The 12,125-nt window shown below is 47.0% G+C and overlaps 1 protein-coding gene across 1 annotated transcript; it reads left to right on the forward strand.

Annotated features, from left to right (window-relative positions):
* Nucleotides 1-8,820: 8,820 nt before the first annotated feature.
* On the forward strand, nt 8,821-9,984 carry ALTATR162_LOCUS458 (uncharacterized protein; the record flags this gene model as incomplete). The annotated part of the gene is made up of 1 exon (XM_043308052.1): nt 8,821-9,984. One exon carries the CDS (start codon nt 8,821-8,823, stop codon nt 9,982-9,984), a length of 1,164 nt encoding a protein of 387 aa, XP_043163987.1.
* Between the last annotated feature and the right edge of the window lie 2,141 nt (nt 9,985-12,125).

Raw genomic sequence — 12,125 nt, forward strand, 5'->3', positions numbered from 1 at the left:
ATTACGTAGTGCTAGGTTCGAGAAACTTCTAAGGGTCCGTGGAGCGCTGATGAAGCCCCGACAACGCTCTAAGGGTTGCAGCCTATCCTAACTAGCTATAACGAAGGCTACAGGCTAAGTACTACTAACTAAGGCTTCAGCCTCTTACAGTACCCCCCTTCTTAGGCTTAGATCCCTCCTGTGTAGCGTGTTTCTAATCTTTGAGAGCATTAGTCTCTTTTAGATTTAACGTGGTTTACAAGCGAGTGACGCACTTTTGCTAAGACCTTACCAAACTTCAATCAAGTCGTAATGCCTCAACGCAACAGCGTGAAAATGATCTCAAACGAAGCAGATATACAGCTTGCGATACAGGCTATCCAAAGAGACGCGACACTAACGACGCGACGCGCTGGAGCTATCTATAGCGTCTCTGAAGCAACACTACGAAGGCGACTCGCTGGGACGCCTCAACGACGCGATCGCGCGCCTAACTTAATAGCTCTTTGAGGATCTAAAGAGGTAGCGATTGTTAGGCATGTTCTCAAGCTAGTAGAGCAAGGATATCTGCCTAGGCTCGCTGACGTTGAAGAGATGGCCAATTCTTTGCTTAAGATCTGCAATTAGAAGCTAGTTAGCAAGAAGTGGGCTGCAAACTTCGTAAAGCGTCGCCCTAAGCTTAAAGTTAAGTTTAATCGAAAGTACGACTATAGTAGAGCCCTCTGCAAGGATCCTAAGGTTATACAAGGCTAGTTCCGCCTAGTACAGAATACGAAGGCCAAGTACGGCATCTAGGACGAAGACACGTACAACTTTGATGAGACTGGCTTTATAATAGGCGTGATATCGACTAGCTCGGTAGTTACAGCAGCAAACCGTCGAGGACGGCTAAAGACAGTGCAGCAGGGCAACTAGGAGTAGGTTACAGCTATCTAGGGCATAAACGCGACGGGGTGGGCGATTCTACCCTTCATCATCTTCTAAGGCAAGCACTACCTCTCCGCCTAGTACAAGGAGGAGAGCCTGCCTTAAGACTAGGTAATTGCAGTCTCTAAGAACGGCTAGACGATAAACAAGCTTAGTATCGAGTGGCTAGAGCACTTTAACAGGCATACAAAGGGGAGGGTTGTTAGCAGCTACCGCCTGCTAGTTCTCGACAGTCACGAGAGCTACAGCTCGATCGATTTCCACTAGCTCTGCGAGGAGAAGAAGATTATTACCCTCTGCATGCCTCCACACTCCTCGCACCTACTGCAGCCGCTTAACGTTAGCTGTTTTGCGCCGCTAAAGAAGGCGTATAGGTGCTAAGCCGAGAAGCTGATGCGCAACAAGATCACCCACATCACGAAAACAGAGTTCTTACCGTGCTTTATTGCCGCCTACAAGGCCTCTATTACAAGGAGCAATATCCTAGGAGGCTTTCAAGGCGCTAGCTTAGTTCTATTCGATCTAGAGGCTGTTATATCGATGCTCGACGTCCGCCTGCGTACTCTACCGTTACCTACGGTCGAGGACGGTCCCTAGCAGTCGCAAACCCTAAGCAATACCGTAGAACTAGGGTCTTAAACGAAGCTAGTTCTTGAGAGGTTTTAGAGGCATGTAGATAGCTCGCCTACTTCGATGGTTGAGGCGGTGAAAAGCCTCTCTAAAGGCGCAGAGATAATAGCGCATGCTTTAGTGTTGTCGCAAAAGCGTATCGCTAAGCTTAAAGCAGCTAACGAGGCCGCTACGCGACGTAAATTGTATAAAAGAAAGCGAGTACAGAAGGAGGGGACCCTTATAGTAGAGGAAGGTCTTCGACTAACGACTCTAAAGGAGTTTAGCGCGCGCAGCGATAGGAAGAAGGCAAAGAAGAAGGCGCGCGTTAAAGTAGGCGAATCGTCTTAAAGACGCTGTGGACGCTGCGGCGAGGTAGGACACAACTCGCGCACATGTAAGCAGGATGCAGAAGTAGATTCTAAGTAGAATAGTGTATTACGATTTCTAATTACTATTGTTAACGGTGCTGTACAGTCGTGTGTAGTCGTGGTTTTGGTGAGGTCTTGGCAAAAGTGCGTTACTCGCTTGGGTGCGTCACTCGCTTGTAAACCACGTTACGGCTAGTTCCTAAGTTAGATCGGGATAGCCTTCCTATTTTACCAGGTACTGCTTTCTGTGCCCCTAGCCTCTCTCCTCCAGGATCTCCTCTACTAGATACATCTCTTCTCTATCTACCTTAATAGGCTCTAGCTCGTTATCATCTTGTGGCTAACTAGGTAACGGGTCTAATAAAGCGAGCCTTAGCATGTTAACGTTAAATACTAGATAAACTCGTCTAGGAGTGTTTAGCTTGACTGCGCTTGGTCCTATAATCTTAAGTACTGTATACTTCAAGTTCTTCTAGTTAAGTTTTCTGCTTAGCCTCTTAGTCTTAAAGTGGTCGCCTAGCTTTAACTATACTTTGTTACCAACTCGCAATTAAGGAGCTTGTTTCCGTCTCTTGTTAGCCTGCAGTTCTTAGTCTTATTAGGCCTCTCCTATAATCGCTTAAGCTAGCTAAATGCTCTGCCTTAATCTTTCTACGATGTTCTTAGCCTTTTCATGCTCGTCTTGCACTCTCTTTCCCTTAGGCTTGTTTTCTAGGCTGTACTTAATAGCAATCTAAACAGGGTCTACTTCGTATCCGTGCTGCATAAAGAATGGTAACATCCTTGTAGACCGCGCTTCCCTTGCTGTAATTGCGATTTTAGCTATTCCTAGGTTGGATTTCTAATTGCTCTGATTCTAGTCGCAGAAAGCGCGGAAGTAGGCTTGTACTATCGCGTTCATTCTCTCCGTAGATCCATTAGTCTCTAGGTAGTATCCTAACGATAGTCTTCGCTTAATACTTATTAGTTTACAAAGCCTAGCCTACATGTGGCTTACAAACTGTAAGCCTTAGTCTAAAGTAATGTAGTCTGGTAGCTAGTGGTATACAACGACGTGATTTATGTACGCCTTAGCTACACTCTCTGTCGTAATGTCTGCTAAGTCTATAAGTACTACGTCCTTACTAAGGCGGTCTGTTACTACTATTAGGTTGGTACAGCCCTTACTTTTAGGCAAGCTAGTTATAAAGTCTATAGAGACTTCCTTCTAGATGCGTTCAGGAATTGGTTAAGGCCGTAGTAGCCCTTGGAGGCCATCTCTCTAAGGCTTCACTCGTCTGTAAACAGAACAGTTCCGTACATACTAGCGAACTAAGTTGCTTAATAAAGGCCAGAAATACTCCCGTGCAACAGCTTAGTATGTAAGGTTTCTTCCTAGGTGTCCTAAGGCCCTTAAAGAGTGCATTTTGTGTATGATGCTAGTCCTTAGAGGTTTACTGTCTAGTACCTATTTTCGATCTCGATATAATAGGTTACTAGAGTCGTCTAAGCGACACTCTAAGATTAATAGCTTGAGGTCTAAAGCTGTTAGAAACTTGCGTTTACCGTCCCTAACCGCTTTCTAGGCCGATTAGTACACCTAATCTTTTTCCCTAGCTTCCTCCTATAGTTGCTCTAACCTGTGTTAAGCTAGTAGGGTTAGGGGTGCAGACACTAGGTAGGAGAAAACTGTCGGTCTCTTAACACTACACTAAAAGATCTTTAGTGCTTTGTCGTTAGCTAGGTCTTTGTCTATCGTAGCAGTAGCGGGTTTAAAGACCTGCAGGAAACGTTAAGAGATCTGTGCATCTAAACTATTAGCTGGCATATCCTAATGTCTTCTTGAAAGAGCATTAGCTCTAACATTGTCAGCTCTAGGCCGGTAGGCGATCTCTATGTTTAGGAACTTTCTAAGAAACTAGGCCTATCTTATTTGGCGTTCGCTGAGCTGCCGAGGCTTCCTAAAGTACTCTAGGTTCTTGTAGTTAGTAATTACCGTGAACTTCTTTAAAGACCTTAGCATTCCGTCCTATTTAGCTATGCAGCAGATTACTGTAAGCAATTCTTTATTGTGGATTTCGTAATTGCTCTAAGCGCTAGTTATCTTTTTTGAGTAGTAGGCAACTAGTCGTAGCAGCCCTTAGTCGTCGTACTAAGATAGTACTCTAGCAACTACGTAACCAGACGAGTTGGTCTCTAAGATAGTCTCTTGATCTAGGTCCTATTAAGCGAGTACTAGTTTGGTAATAAAGATCTCTTTTAGCTTGTCGAACGCCTGTTGCTCTACTTCTCCCTATTAGAAGGTAATATCTCTAGTTAACCTTGTAAGTGGAGCTGCTATCTCTAAGTAGTTCTTGATAAAACGTTAGTAGAAGTTCGCAAATCCTAGAAAGCTACGCACTCCCTTTACGTTCACTGGGGGTTCCCATTCCTTAATAGCCTAAGGTACTTTGTACATTTAACGTCGAACTCGCATTTCTTGATATCCAAAGGTAAACTAGCTTTGCCTATGGCCTTAAGGACCTTGTTTGTGTTTTGCTAGTGCTCCTTTAGGGTACTGTTAGTGTAGATCAAGACATTATCTAGGTAGGCTGAGCAGAAGTCGTTAATGTACTCACGAAGCGTCTAGTTAATATACCGCTAAAAGGTGCTAGGTGCGTTTGCTATACTAAAAGGGGTGACTAGCTACTTGTACAATCCAAATCGGGTGCGGAAGGCTGTCTTCTATTCGTCTCCCGCGTTAATCCTTATCCTGTAAAAAGCAGCTAATACATTAATCTTTGTAAACTATTTTGCTTTAGCGATGTTGTTAAAGGTCTCCTAGATTAGGGGTAACAGGTATTAGTCCTTCTTAGTAATTGCGTTAAGAGCTCTATAGTCTACGCAGAAGCGTAGCCCTCCTCCTAGCTTCTTTGCGAATAACACTAGAGAGGCAGCTAAGGAGCTACTTGCTCTAATCCATCCCTTGTCGAGGAGAGATATTAATTCCTTGCGTAAGACTAGGAGCTCTCCTCTGCTTATGTTGTACAAGGGGCCCTAGGGTAGCTCCTTCTCCTTGCTATTCTTATCCTTCTCTAGTTCAATCTAATAATTAATCTCCGGTCCGCGCAGAGGAGGCATCTTTGCAGCTGTTTTAGGGTCAAAGATCTAGGCTATGTGCTAGTGTGCTTTAGGAAGATAAGATATAACATTAACCTTCTTCTTTAGGGCTAACGCTTTCTTAATGTCTTGAAGAGAGGCTGCGAATATCTGTACTGTCTTGTCGTTCTTCGAGCGCTGGATGTACGTGTAATAAGCTGTTGCACTAATGCGCTTTAGCCGTAGGTCCTTTAGGATAGAGCAGTCCTCTGTGCTAATAAGGCGGATCCTCTAGTGTAATAAATAGATATAGATAGACTTCTTTGATAGAGCAATAGTAACTTGTCTCTTGTTTATCTACAGGCGTCTAAGTATAAGATTATACCCTAGGTGTGAAGGCGCAACGTATCCCCATATAGTGTCCTTGTAGCCTTAAATGTCGATAGTAAGCCTAGCGACTCTTCTAATAGTCCTAGGCTCTTTAGTAACTCCTTCTAACACGTGGGGGGAGATAGGTAGGCACTATAAACTAGCACGTTTAATAAGGCGGGGGCTTATAAGAGAGTATAAGAGATTTCTAGTGTTAATTAAGGTTAAAGCAAAGGTATGCTGGTTAACTAGTGTCTCGACAGTAATCCTATTGCCGCTTATGTCCTTCTTAAAGGACGCCTACTCTTTTGCCAAATTGTGCTAACTTACATGCAGCTCTTGCCAGTGACTTTGGGCAAGAGCTAGTCTTTTCCTGAGTCGCTGTCTTCTTCTAGGATATCCACACTACTTAATTCCTCGTTACTACTTAGTTCCTCCTTCTAGGCTTTCCTGCTCTTCCTTTGCTCTGTAGTCTTAGAGCTAGAGGCCTTTAGCACAGCTGTCTTTTTGTTCTTTCCCTTCTTCTTAGATAAACCTTTATCCTCTACACAAGTAGCAGACACATGTCCTCTACGTTTACAGTTAAAGCAGCGTCCTTTACAGCGTAATTAGTTATACTTAGAGCTGCTAAGTCAGCGGGGCCTCCTGGATCTCCCTGTGTATTCTACACCTTCTATTCTATCCTCTAGTATTAGGGAAGGAGAACGGTGCTTGTTCCCGTGTTCTTTGTTTAGGGATCTGTCTTCCTAACGGCGGTTCTTAGTTCCCTTAGTATGCAAGTCCATCCAATACAGCTAGTCGGCGATCTCGATTGCCCTGCTCTGTAGCTCCTCTAGATTCTTGCTCTTTAGGCCTACAAGCTTGTCCTAGAGCTTGTAAGCGAGGCCTTTTCTAAAGATTATTATCTTTGTATTCTCGTCTAAGCTGCTGTTAGAAAGCAGTAACTGCTCCTAGAAGTCCATCACGTAGCTACGGATGTTCTTGTTCCCTTGCGACATAGACCAAAGCTTGTTACGAGCTCTCTCCTCCTTGTGTAGATCTCTAAACATCTAGTTAAAGAACTTAAGAAGTTAGTTAAAATCCTATTTGCTAGATATTCTTATCTAGCTTATGTATGGCAGGGTTAGAGTAGCAGCTGTTCCCTTAAGTCTCGCAAAGGCGTAATCACATGCTATCTTATCGTTCTCGAAATCATTCTTGTTATTTTCTACCTTAGCTGTCAGCTGCTAGTAGAAGACCTAGTATTGCTTCCTTGTACTATTGAACATGTCTAGGTTAGGCTGTTAGCGGCGCTTTGCGGCGGTATTAACAGTGTTTACGGGTTGTATTGCAGCTAGAAGGGTAGCTAGCTATGCCAGCAGCTAATTGTTTGGGTTTACGGTTGTAGTTGTAGCTGTAGTAGCTAGAAGATGTAGGTCTCCTGTCTTTATAGGCGCTAAATCCTCATTGCTCTAGGGAGTAGAGACATTGCTTGAACTAGCCCTCTGCAGCGCAGTTCTTATCGTACTCTAGATATAGAAAGCTTCCTGTACTCTTTCCTAGACTGCAGGCTTATCTATCCCCTAGGCCCTACATAGGTTCTAAAGAGATCCTCGTATCTCCTTATTGCTTACACCGTCGTGGTACAGTTGCGTTATCTGTACTGCTAGCCCTACTACAGAGGCATCCGCTGCTGCTATTGTGCTAGTGTAGGTAGGTCGATTTCTTAGGCTACGCCTTTAGTAGTAGACTTATCTAACGGTCTTTAGTAGACCTTTCTTGGTTTCTAGTGCTGCCTAATGTCCGCGACGATAGCAGGCTTATATAACGATCCTTAGTAGACCGTTCTATATTTCTAGGTGCTTGTACGTGTACTAAGCTGTGTAGCACTGCAGCTAGTTGCAAGTGCTCTTCGTTAACCCTCAGTAGGTTCGAAACGGCTTAACTAAGATCGGTTCTTTAATCACTTAGTATCTTCAATATATCGCTCTAAAAGGCGTCCGTCTAGATGTAGCTCTAGGGGGCTTCGGTTATTACTACTATAGAGGTTACTCCAAAGAGGCTAGTTCGACGTAGCAGATGCTACAGAAGGATTAAATTTAATTGTAAGGGTGCGATAGGTTAACTATAAGTGCAAGGTATAACAGTAATAAATTCGATAGAGAAGCTACACTACGCTTGCGCTAAGTCTATGTATCACGTAGTGCTAGGTTCGAGAAACTTCTAAGGGTCTGTGGAGCGCCGATAAAGCCCTAACAACGCTCTAAGGGTTGCAGCCTATCCTAACTAGCTATAACAAAGGCCACAGGCCAAGTACTACTAACTAAGGCTTTAGCCTCTTACAGTATTATTTTAGTTAGTGCTTAGATATCTAGATTCTAGCGTAATTTTAGGTACGTAGGCTCTATAGCGTTACATTTAGAAGCTAGTGTCGTTAGGTTCCTACAGGCTAATGTGTCCAAAACTTAAGTATGTTAATTAGCGCATTAAGTTGCACTATGCGTCCAATTTGCATACCTGTTAGGTGTGTAGTTAATAGTGTTAGGGTTTAGTGTTTATAGTTAGAGTTAAGCTAGTAGAGTTGTAGGGATACAGCAGACGTTAACAGTCTAGGGTTAGTAAACGTTCTAAGTCAGAACAACAAAACCCAGCTACAGGGTTTGTCGCACAGTACGGCGGAGGAGGTTGGAGCGCACGCAGTATCCGTAGTAGATAAGACAGTAGAAGCACTATATTATACGCATACCACCGTTTCCCATCCGCGCGCACCCGTAACCCGTTATTATAACCCGTTGTCCGTACGCGTTGTTAGCACTAATCTGCAGGAAGCTATACCACAACTGCCAAAATGGCCGACAGCACGGTCGCAGACGTTTATTTTAAGCATTTAGTTAAGTATGCGTTGTTGGTATGCAGGGAGTGTAGGCACGGCGTGTTACCCAGCCAGGTTAAGAGCCATTTGCAGCGCGCCCACCGCGTTAAGCGTAAGCAAGCCGAAGTAGTAGCAGACGAGGTTAGCAGTTGGGCTAGGTTAATTGAGTACGCCAGCGAGTTAGAGGTGCCCAGGCAGGCCATTAAACCCATACCGCAATTGCCGGTGTACACAGACGGGTTGATGTGTCGAATTCACCCAGACCATTGCCGTCAGATATTCCGAAGCGAACGCGTGATTAAAAACCATTAGCGGGACGCCCACAGCTGGTCACCAGCAGAGAAGGGAGGACGCCCAAGTGGAGTAGAGCAGAAGAAGATACAGGACCGCGTTAACAAGAATTGCAAGAACATCTATTGCTAGCAGTTGTTAGTCTAGGGCTAGGGCTCGTAGTATTTCCAGGTCCACTAGCCTAGCGATAGTAGCCTAGATGTCGTGCCTGTTAACAGCGACGCAGCGTAGGCGCAGGTAAGTAAGGAGATAGCTAGGGCGTAGGCTAACATCAAGACCTAGGCGCAGAACACTATCTAGGAGGGCGAGCGAGACGAGGTGAACCCGTGGCTGGAGCGGACGCAGTGGCTGCCGTATTTGGTCGGCATGGAGCGGCCGGAGTTGATGGCGTGCATCGAAGAGCCCGTGGCCGAGCTCGAACCCAGAGGCAGGCATGGAGACGAGCAGCGGGCCGAGCCCGTGGAGGCGGCGATGTGGGAGGCCATGGATGGGTTGGCGCGGTTCAGTCAAGCGTCCGTCGTGCGCCGCATCGGCGTGTTCGTGCGGCTGGAGGCCATCCGGACGGAGAAGCACCAGACGCGGTACCAGCCGTTGCAGCCGTACATGGACGAGCAGTCGATCGTCAAGCACGTGCGGCCGTGGCAGCAGATGGTGATGTTTTTCGCACGCACCCAGCGCGAGCACGCGTGGAAGAGCCCCCGGTACCGGTTCACACGCCGGCAGCGAGACGCGTGGGAAGCGTTTGTTAAAGAGGCAGAGAGGATTGCGGAAGGGGGGGCAGACGAAGAAGAAGAAGAAGACGAAGGTGAAGAGATGGACGTAGACGACGGCGAAGAGGGCATGGCGGACGACGTCGACGAGGGTATCGACGAGATGGAGGCAGCCCAAGACACAGCCCCCAACGCCATCGTCGAGCCGACGAAGTTGTCGAGCATCCAGCGGGCGTGTTTAGAGTTTTGCGTTGCGTTGATGAGCCAGAAGATCACCCGCAGGGAGTACGACAGCGCGTTGGTGTGCGCGTTGGCCGTGTTGGGCGTCAAGGAGGACGGGTGGAAGGGCGCCGAGCAGTATCCGCCCGTTTTGTCGGCCGTGATCAAAGTCGCCCGATTTATGGTGGTGCAGCAGGCGTTAGAGTTGTCGGGGCCGTTAGACGAGGACGAGTTGGACGACAGCGCGTACGAGAGCGACAGCAGCGGGCCGCGCCAACGCCAGCCCAAGGGGTGTTTGCAGTTTGTGCAGGAGATGATGGACCGGTTCATGGTGCGAGGCAGCCACGGACCCATGCAGTGGATGTTAGATTTACGGACGTACGGGTTGAAGATCCATTACAACACCACGTCGCGCGGGCATGTTGAGTGGACGGGCGGCGATGAGTTGTTGTACAAGGGGTTGCAGTTCAACATGGCGCAGTTCCGCGGCATAGTGCACAGGTTAGCAACCAAAAGCCAGCGATTGTTAATAGAGGAGTTTATGTTTAGCAGCAGCAAGGCCAGCGAGCCTATACCCTACAGTCCGCAACAAGCAATCTAGATTAAACGGATTAATTAACTTAATTGGTTTAACCAATCTAATCAATCCAATCCGTCGCTTCTTAAATTTACGCCAATCTGCAAGCAAATTAATCTTAGACCTTTAGATTAATTGATTAGATTGGTTAGATTAGTCAGATCGTTATTCCAGGAATGTAGATTAAGATCGAGTAGTCCGCCTGCATTGTCTGTGATATCACGTGATGATAAGAAAGTCACGTGCATATAAGCCAATAAAACAGCTTATCACGAATTCAGCATCTGCCTCGGAGATTCGATAACTCCTATGTATAAATTAACCAATCAAGTCAATTAAGTCAATCTAAGCTACTTCAAAATAGCTTCAATTAATCCACAATTAATCAGCAGCTAGGCTGCTAACAATTAAGTTAATTAACGACTCTAAGATTAATTAGATTACTTGTTGCAGAGTCTACTATACCTAGCGTTCCGTGGGAGAGCATGCGAGACAACCCGACCGACGAGCGGCCGGGATGGAGTTTTTTGAAGGACCATCGCACGCGCATGCCGGTAGATGGGGAGAGGTGGTTGTTTGAGCGGGTAGGAAGAGACGCCAGCATCCGGAACCGGTTCATGAAGCCAGGAATGCGTTCAGGGGTAGACCGAGAGGGGGTCGAGCGGTACATGGGGCGCGTTGTCGAGTTCCGGGAGAAGTTGGCCGTGTTAATGCACATGGCAGGCGGACAGCCCGCAAGAGGACCGGAGATTTTAAGCGTCCGGCATAGCAATACCGTTAAAGGGGGGCACCGCAACATATTCATCGAGGACGGCATGGTGGTGTTTGTGACGCGGTACCACAAGGGATACAACGTCAGCGGCGACGTGAAGATTATCCATCGATATTTGCCACGCGAGGTAGGCGAGTTGGTGGTGTGGTATTTGTGGTTGGTGTTGCCGTTCCAGCAGCGGCTGGAGGCGTTGGTGTGGGAAAAGGAGAACGTGTCGTCCCACATGTGGCCAGCGGACCCCAACGGACGCAAGTGGACGACAGAGCGGTTGCGGGAGGCGTTGAAGCGCGAGAGCCGGATCGGGATAGGACAGGAGTTGACGATTGCCGCGTACCGCGAGATTGCGATTGGCATAAGTCGGCGATTTTTACGCGGATCCGCAGCATTTCGGACGGAAGAGGGAGAGGAGAACGAGGAGTGGGCGGAGGAGAATATAGGGGCGTCGATTGCCGACGAGCAGGCCGGACATAGCGCGCACGTTGCCGGGTTGATATACGCGCGAGCAGACTTGGGAACAATCAAGTTTTTTGATTGAATTGATTGATTCTTGATGCAAAAGCTCAATCAATTCAAAATCAATTTACCCTTCGAGATTTTCTAATTAGGAACAATTAGAGGCTTAAAATTGATTGAAAAATTGATCTAATTGATCGTTATTGATCGCAGCATAGGAGGCGTAGGATGAGGCTAGCGGGGCCTACGCAAGATCGATATCGCGATAATTTTTTAGTGTTGAGTTCTTATTAGTCAGCACCTAGGTAACCTCGCAGAAGATCTGTTTCGAAACGCCCTAGCTTATGCAAACACGTTATCTAGTATCTTGTTATAGACGCCTCCTACGCCGCTAATCTACAGTATTTTACGCGCTACGCCTACCTATAATGCCCCCAAAGCCTCCTAAACGCGCTGTTAATCGTGCTGCGCACCTAATAAACGCGTTAGAGTTAGTCGCCAAAGCCCTCCATCGCAACCTCCATCGCAATTGCAGCCCGAGCTGCCTATTACAGCCTCGCCGGGCAGGGCCTAACGATCGCCGCGAGCCAGGCCGCCGAGGAGACTCCACTCGAACTACAGCTCTTCGATCCGCTACTTAGAGACGCGATTCCTCCGCCAGCTAAGGGCTTAACTGCTGCTACCGAAGCTACAAGCGAGGCAGGCGATATTACCGGCGATACTACAGGCAATACTAGTGAGCTGGATGCCTGGTTTGCTGATACTTTTGACGGCCTTAACTGGGCTGATATACCTCAATATACGAAGCCCTTAAGGACCCTTAAGGGAAAGAAGAGCTGGGTATTCCAGCATGGCTATCGCGTCGCCAAACTCGGCAACCCTACAAGGACTTTCTGGATCTGCAGGTACTGCTATCGACACCAGAACAGAGATGGGATGC

The sequence above is a fragment of the Alternaria atra genome (genome assembly GCF_907166805.1).
Source record: "Alternaria atra isolate CS162 genome assembly, contig: 21, whole genome shotgun sequence".
Lineage (NCBI taxonomy): Eukaryota > Fungi > Ascomycota > Dothideomycetes > Pleosporales > Pleosporaceae > Alternaria > Alternaria atra.